Source organism: Bidens hawaiensis, unplaced genomic scaffold, assembly GCF_021521415.1.
Source record: "Bidens hawaiensis isolate Kalapana, Puna unplaced genomic scaffold, B.hawaiensis_p1.1 tig00001920_1, whole genome shotgun sequence".
NCBI classification, from domain to species: Eukaryota; Viridiplantae; Streptophyta; class Magnoliopsida; order Asterales; family Asteraceae; genus Bidens; species Bidens hawaiensis.
Genome location: NW_027491107.1, coordinates 2,405,540 through 2,413,957, shown reverse-complemented (window position 1 = coordinate 2,413,957; position 8,418 = coordinate 2,405,540). Strand labels below are relative to the sequence as shown.

Here is an 8,418-nt window from a genome sequence, read left to right as displayed (position 1 = left end):
ACCTGGGAATGTAAAGTTTTTAGCGATTTGAGTTTTCTCATGTAACTAAGAACGTTTATATATAGTTGTTTATGGTTAATATATGGTTATTGATGTTTAGTATGTCTGTGTATTCAATCGGTTTAGGTTTACGTTGATCTGAACGATTAGTTACCAGTTACTATAATAATTGACCATAGGGTTGTTTAATTAGGTTGAATACGATAAAGCATATAATTGCCCTTAACTGAGTCACACTGGCAGAGATTGTTTGATAACCAGTGTCGTGTTTAAAGCGATTATTGATGCCTAAGGTTTTGTCTAGTTGACCAGTCTGTAGTTAACCGTTAATGATTAATTTGTTAGGTTTCATGAGATTACTGTAAGTTACTTACTTGAAGTCCCGGGTGCGATTTGCTTTTACTATTTGATTGAAAATTGTTTGCTTGTTCGTTTGCTTAATTTTAAACTAAAACTATTTGCTTGTGAGATCAGCACTTAAACAGTACTTCATTATATTAGAAATTAGAAACACGTTGTATTGACCACACACTCCTGGTAGATACGATACCTTACTTATCCTAGCTAGTTAGGTTAATTAAGTTTTTGCATGACTCAAACGACGGTCATCATACCAGAACTAAAAAAATAAAAACAAACATGTCTTCCATCAATACGGTGCCACAAGTGACCAAATGGGGTCCTTGCAACACCAGACTTCTTAATTATATATATTACGAATGGTATGAATACACGATAAATGACCAACAACACTTGATATAAATTCCATGTGTGTTAATACGGTACATATTTGATTAGGCAAAATCTACATATTCTAATAAAGTAAATAATTGTGACACGTGTCAGTTTATAGTTAGTTCTTATAATTTTTTCCCTCCAAAACTAATATATGTCATATATCAATAATTATTCATTTTCTCTTTACACTCCATTTATATTATATCGATAACATGATTAAATTATTCATTTTTCTTTTAAACACTATTTATATTATATCTATACACTTTTATAAAAAAAAACATTTACATGTTATACTTCTATACATTGATAGAATATATATTTCACAACATAATTGGTGAAATCCAAAAATCAACATCAAACTATGTTTGTTAAATATTAAAAAGAATATAATTTTAAATGTTATCATTAGCATATTATACTATGTTTATTTTTGAAGATTGTATATAAATAAATATAATATAATTATTTTTTTTAGTTTAATATTTCATTTTTTTTCTCATTATATAGAAACATAAATATTACATCAACATAGCAGGTAGACGGGCAAAAGCATAATATAATATAATATGTTTTCAATTTACGAAGTAATTTTTTTAATCATTAAATTATAAATATAAGCTTATAAGTTGATCCATTTTTTTAAAAGTAATTCATTTATCTATTGGTTTTTTTGTACATTGCCATATAAATTATAAGTATATGCTTTAATCTATCTATTTATTTTTTCGGTTAATTTATGTTAAATTGTAACGGTAGTATATACCAATCACTTTCATTTATAATAAAATGTGTTAAATATTATGGATAGTATATATCAATCACTTTCAAATATAATAAAGTTTATCATATTTAGAATCTTAGGTTTTTTTATCAAGGATTGCTTAAGGTTTTTTGTGAAACTTAAATTTGATGTTACGGGTTAAAAGTTGGTAAATAGATCATTTGGTACTAATTAACTACATTTGACTCAAATTTGTTACGGGTAAAATAGGGGATCTGAATATTTTTAAAATTTTGAAAGTGCAAATAGATTTATTGTCAACTTGTTACGGGCTCAATTTTTTTACTTGAAAAGGTAAAACAAATGGAATTTTAATTGTGATTGGGTTTCGAATTTATTTTTAAGAACATTTTTGTAAATAGTCAAAGATTCAAGATTTTGCACATTGAGTATTTTTCCATGACTATTAAAATTTAAAAAAATGACAAACACTTCCGACATGCCACATCTAGACCTATCAATGCTTCTAATGTTTATCAAATTAGAAACATTTGTGTCAACATTAGCTTTTCCTTAAATAGTGATCAGAATGGTGTATGTGAAACATGTCGTATAAATTATGCTCAAATGAAGCAAAACATTCACAAAATTGAACAGGTTAACCTGTTATTTATTTTTTTTTGTCAATCGGCAAAGTCTAAAAACCCCTCAAACTTATCAACATCTTTTTCATAGTGTAGCTCAAAAATATTATTATACAAGAAGTATTCTCCGAAATTGGTTCGTAACCAAATTTCTTTTAATTATACATATATGAAACTAAGAATAAATTTTCAATAGATGGAGTGTTTTTTGGTATGTTTTTGCAGGTGCAGTATTTTTTTAATTAAGTTTATTTTTATTTTTATTTTTTTTGAAAAAAAATCATTTTATGATATAAATAAAATCAATTTATGTATGACGATCCAACCATAGATGTAATCCATTTTTTTCATATACATTATATATTCCTTTGTTTGTAACTTAAGTATTTTAATCATTCTTTGTACTACACGGGCTCTAAAGCTAGTAAATGATAAAACAAAAACATGATCAAGCAAAACTAAATCGTATTACAAAATTTGTATTCCTAAATTATCAGTGTCCGTAGTTAAAAGAGGTATACATGTAAACTAAACATACATTTCACAACCTAAAAGTATTTAGTTACAAGTAGATAGCTGTGAGATTAACAATGATGAACCATTTATTTATTCAATGATTAGTGAATAAAGTAGCACTTGACCAATAGCATGTTGCGAATTGCGATTGAGTGATTTCACTATAGTTTTAATAATTTTACAACTTACTAATGAGTCATATTCTTTTTGAATATATAACTTTTTAGGACGACGACTTTTTGTATTTAATTTGAATGTTATACCCTACAAGTATAAATGTAAACTTAAATTTACTTAGTAGTCATGCGACTGAAGTTGAAATTTAGAATCATTATGACTTTTGTTTAACGACTAACACAAGCTTCTAATCATACATTCTTAAACCTCATCATTTTACATCACGGGACTCAAACATTCTACTTAATGTAAAGAAATATTATTGTCTACCACGAGACTCAAACACTTAACCTTTAGTGAATCCAATATATATGAAGTATACATTTTCCATGATTTTAGCTTCTTTTGGTGTTCATTTTTTATTTTATTTTTTTCGTTTTTTGAAATTAGCCACTAAATTAATAATGTGACTGGTAAACAAAATCCTTGTGAATGTTGTAACTTGTATAAGTAGATGACAAGGTAATGATGGCTTCATATACTCACATGGAAAAGTATACCTTTCTAACATATAGTTAAGTCACGATTTTCATCTTCATGCATGGTGTCATACCTGAAATCCTTCTTCGGCTCACATAATACATACTTTCTATTGACAGCTTTTTCATGTTGTCATTCTTTTTTTTTTCCTTCTCATATTGCCTGTTTCTTTAAAGTACATATGACTGATTAATAACTAAAATATTTTTAAAAGACATCTAAATATCTAACTGATAATTAATTATTTTTAATTACATTATGTACTGTGGACTAATTTTGATTAATCTTTATAAAAATTTGTCCTTTCATATTGAAAAAAAAAAATCGAAGACTGTTTATTTTTCATGATTAAAAAAATTATTTGTAATATTATTTGCAATATATACACTATACATATAGATAATCATATGATATCTTATATTTAGAAAGGTATATATTTAGTGCATTTGTTGAGTGATTATTATGCTTCGGTCACCAATTCTCACAAGATACATCTATATATGCCTTCTTCAAGAATACGCTATATGTTAGATGATAAAATCAACCAACTGCAATTATTATTAAATGATAAATATAATAAAAAAGATATTTTTGACTAAAATAAAAAATTATAAGAGGCAAATAAAAAGACGATGTTTATATATATATATATATATATATATATATATATATATATATATATTTTGAGGGTTGAGTTATAATAAGAAGATTAAATTTTATAGAAATGATATGAAATAATCTTGTCTATTCATTTTAGACTTGAATAATTGAGATTAGATTAGAGAGAAAATCAAGTGTAAAACAATGATAATGACATAACAGGGATAATACATTTGTTGACCCTCTCTCTCTCCACATGTCAAATTCCCCCATCATTTTAAAACTTCCATAACTTTTTTATACGACATTTTTTTTAAAAAACAATTTCATCTTAAAAACGAGTGTTTTTTATCTTTTATATGAGTACCATATTGCTATATAAAAATAAAAATAAAAATTCATGGTTTTTTACAAAATTGTGTTATACAATTGTGTTTTATTTTTTCATAGTGTTTTTTGGATTGTGTTTTTTACACTGTGTTATTTAATGGTGTTTTTCATTGTGTTTTTGTTATTATGTTTTTTTTATTGTGTTTTTTTCATAGTGTTTTTTCATAGTGTTTTTCATTGTGTTTTACTGGTGACTTTCTGGCAATATTACAAAAAACTTTTCTGGCAAGGTGGTGGCGGTGGGTGACAATGAGTGGTGGTGGTTGTAGGATATGAGTGAAAATTTAAGTGGGTTCTTAAGATTAATTAAGTGAGTTTTTGAAATTAAATTAATTGGGTTCCCAATATTAAGGTAGTAGACTAAGATACCCTCCTTTCTAGTCTTCTTAGGAAAATCAAACTTCTTATTTGAACAATTCTATGATATTCTAAATAAATTCTTAATCTTAATTTTTTATTTTATCTTAAATATATATAAATGAAACTTTTAAAAGCTCTCTGGTTGTTCTCTACATCTAGCTATTATATTGTTTTATTTGTAAATGAATGCTTATTATGCAATTGACCCGAATTATCAGTTATGGGTCTTACCAAACCCCTATAGCCTATAAACGGGTTATAACATCTCATTAAATTAAAACTTAATCTCAACAAATATTTGATATGAAAATCTTATAAAATAGAGATATTCTAAAAATTAATATACGATTTATAAAGAAAAATAAAATTTATAATTAATAAATAGTTTTATAGTAAAATAGGGTTCTTGGTAGATGTTGAATATTGATGAAGAAAATGAAAGGTATACTAACTACACATGTCAACCAATGGTCAACTAACGACAGAGGTCATACTGAGCCCGCTGAGAAACCGTGCGATTTCAAAACATACATTTTAAGAATTAGAGGTCCATTGGTCTCCCGACCATATTTCACAAGGGCGCAAATCATAATTTTCTCTTAAAATTATAAAGTATTAATACAATCATATAACACAATTGCATTTTACAATACAAACTATTTAACAGATATTCAAATACAACACTATTATTTGTATGTAATACACACCATTGCATATTTGTAAACAACACTAATGAATATATGCACTATATCGATTTTTGTTCATATAATATAACATTGTTGTACATATATAATAAAAAGTATTTCATAGATATTGTTTGACACTGTTGCAGATATAAATAAACACTATTACATATGTGCAATAAAAAAAGATGATATATTGCGTATGTGCATTAAAATGAATTTTTTATTTTTTTAGGAAAAAAATAATAACATATAAAAAGGATGAATGAAAAAGAGTTTTAAAAATATATAGTTTTTAATTAAATTAGAAAATGTATTTATTAATTTCTTAAGTCTCTTTAAAAAAGAGTTCTCTCTTAATACTCTCCATATATATATATATATATATATATAAGTAAAAATATTAAAATCCTCTTAAGAACAATTTTAGGCTACAAAAACACCCTTTAAAATATTATAAAAAATTATAAAATGAAAATTTTTAAAAAGTAAACATACCAAAATGTTTTATTTTTTATCTCGGTTTTATAAAATAAACTAATTATACACATATGTATATGTTTATTCGATTTACATAATGCACACATAAGTACATTATTATTTATTTTAATTGTACATATGTGCATAAAGAATAATATGTATAAAATTAAAAAAATAAATTTACATATATATATGTGTATAATTTTGCTAAAATAATATTTTTTTTAATTTTTTTTTATTTGTTTCTATGAAAGCGGGATGAAAACTAAACAATTTTTAGTTTTTTTACTTTTTTTAATGTTTGTTTTGTTTTATAAATTTTTTATTTTTTATTTTAAATTTATGATACAAAATGGTTCTCAAAGTTTTTAATTTCAAAATGGTTCTCAGATGATTCCTAATCCTATATATAGGGTCAAGTTATTCAACAAAATGGAACGAAAATGAGAAGTATGAAAAGAATTTGTAGCCAAACAAAAAAAACCTCTAAAAATAATTAAAAAAAAACCAAAAAAGTAAAAACACAAAAACTCTATCATTTTTCTCGTACTAAAAAAAGACACAATGGCGAGTGTAAAAAATCATTGTGTATTTTTGTTTATTTGTATGTTTTGTGTTTATTTTCGTTATTGATTGTGTATTTTTTCTTGATATTGTGAATATTTTGTTCGGCATCGTGTTACATTTTGCGACCTACTGTTTCTTTTTTTAGTTATACTTGTGTCTTTTGTATATTTTCGTCATTGTGTTTTTGATCTCAGTATTATGTCTTTTCGTCAATTTTTTTTAAAAAAATTTTGAACGGGAATGATGGCGGAAACATTTTAATTTTTTAAATTTTTTTATTTATATTTTAAATTATGATTTTATTTATTATTATTTTTGAATTTATTTTTATGGGTTTTTTGTGTGGTTACAAAATACTTTTCACATTTCTCATTTTTATCTCCTTTTGTATTTTAACTTTACCACATATATACCACACACTTTTTTCAAAATTATCTTATTTATTTTTTTATTTTGTTTTTTTGTGGGCTATATATAACATGGATTTATCAATACAAAGAGGCTATAATTATTGCTAAAAATAAAGTATTCTTCTCCTAATTGATGAAGTTCACAAGAACCCATCAACATCTTCTTCTATCATAATTGCAATCTCATACATGAAACCATTCAATTCATAGCTTTGCCTCTTCCAAAGGAAACTCAGTTCTCTTAATCTCTACCCCACCCTCTCTCTCCTCAATTCCTTTTAGGGTTTCATACATCTCATTTCATCCATATATCCTCATCATGTCTCTTGACAACACCATAACAGCAACAATACCTTTCAAAGATGAATCCCAAACTTCTGCTGCTGCTGGTGGTAGCAGCGGTGGTGATGGAGGCGGTCGGAAAACTTCCGCTTTAAAGCCACCAGAACAAACTCTTAATTGCCCTAGATGTGATTCACCCAACACAAAATTCTGCTATTACAATAACTACAGCCTCACCCAGCCTAGACACTTCTGCAAAACATGTAGAAGGTACTGGACCAAAGGTGGCGCCCTACGCAACGTGCCGATTGGCGGTGGCTGCCGAAAGAAGAAGACCAGATCAAGCTCTTCTTCTTCTTCAAGGTTCATTGGTGATTCTTCCAAAGATATATCTTTAAATCCTGGAGGTCTGAGTTTATTCACTGGTCTTTCACCACCAGCCATGGACTTTCAACTTGGTGGCCTTAATCAGTTCCCTTCTTCCTCATTCAATCCACCAAGTTTCTTGAATCTTGATTCATTAAGGATGAATTTTCCTCATCACCAACTGCATGGAGGATTAGCAGGTGTTCAAGAAATTGGACATGCTAATAATAATAACCTTGCTTCTTCCATTGAGTCTTTGAGTTCTATCAACCAAGATTTACATTGGAGGCTTCAGCAACAACGGTTGGCCGCCATGAACCAAAACCAGATTGTTATTGAACCAGCTCAGAAACTGCAGCCAATGATTTTTCAGAATCTGGAGATTCCAAAACCCTCACAGACTAATTCCATGGCCGAAGATTCAAGAAAAAACGGTGGTGGCTTGGAGACTGATTGGTTTATTGACGGCAGTTTCGAACCGGTGAATGTGGTGGATCAAGCGGCAACAGATGGTAACCCCACCATAAACTATGAAAACAGAAACACAAACAACTGGAATAACGGAATTCAAGGATGGGGTCAATTCAGTCAGTTTAGTGTACTTCCGTAGCTTATGATGCAGATTGAAGAAGATGGTTGATCAGAAATTTGTCAAAATTCAAACCATTTAGTTGTCTATGTTCGTTACTTTTATTTGTTTTTTTTTTTTGTTTTTTTTTTTTGCCTGTTTGTTTTTTTTTGTTTTTTATATGTTGAGATCGAACAAAAAGCATGACCAAGATGATAGTTCTTGTTTTTGCTGTGATTTAGTGAATTTTCCGTATCTATGTTTTTTCTTTTTTTTTTTTAGCTTCAAACTTATCAAATGTATGTTGCATATGTAATATGTTATGAGGCTTCATGATTAGAGATATGTCATATGTTTATAATAAAATTATTTGTTTGAAATCAATCATTTAATTAAACCATAGTAATTATTATTATTATTTCACTTTATCTTT

At 27.1% G+C, this 8,418-nt stretch overlaps 1 protein-coding gene across 1 annotated transcript; it reads left to right on the top strand.

Annotated features, from left to right (window-relative positions):
* The first annotated feature begins 6,808 nt into the window (after window positions 1-6,808).
* On the top strand, window positions 6,809-8,131 carry LOC143599476 (dof zinc finger protein DOF5.7-like). Its single transcript, XM_077077425.1, has one exon. It carries the CDS (start codon window positions 7,089-7,091, stop codon window positions 8,025-8,027), a length of 939 nt encoding a protein of 312 aa, XP_076933540.1. The 5' UTR covers window positions 6,809-7,088; the 3' UTR covers window positions 8,028-8,131.
* Window positions 8,132-8,418: the final 287 nt, after the last annotated feature.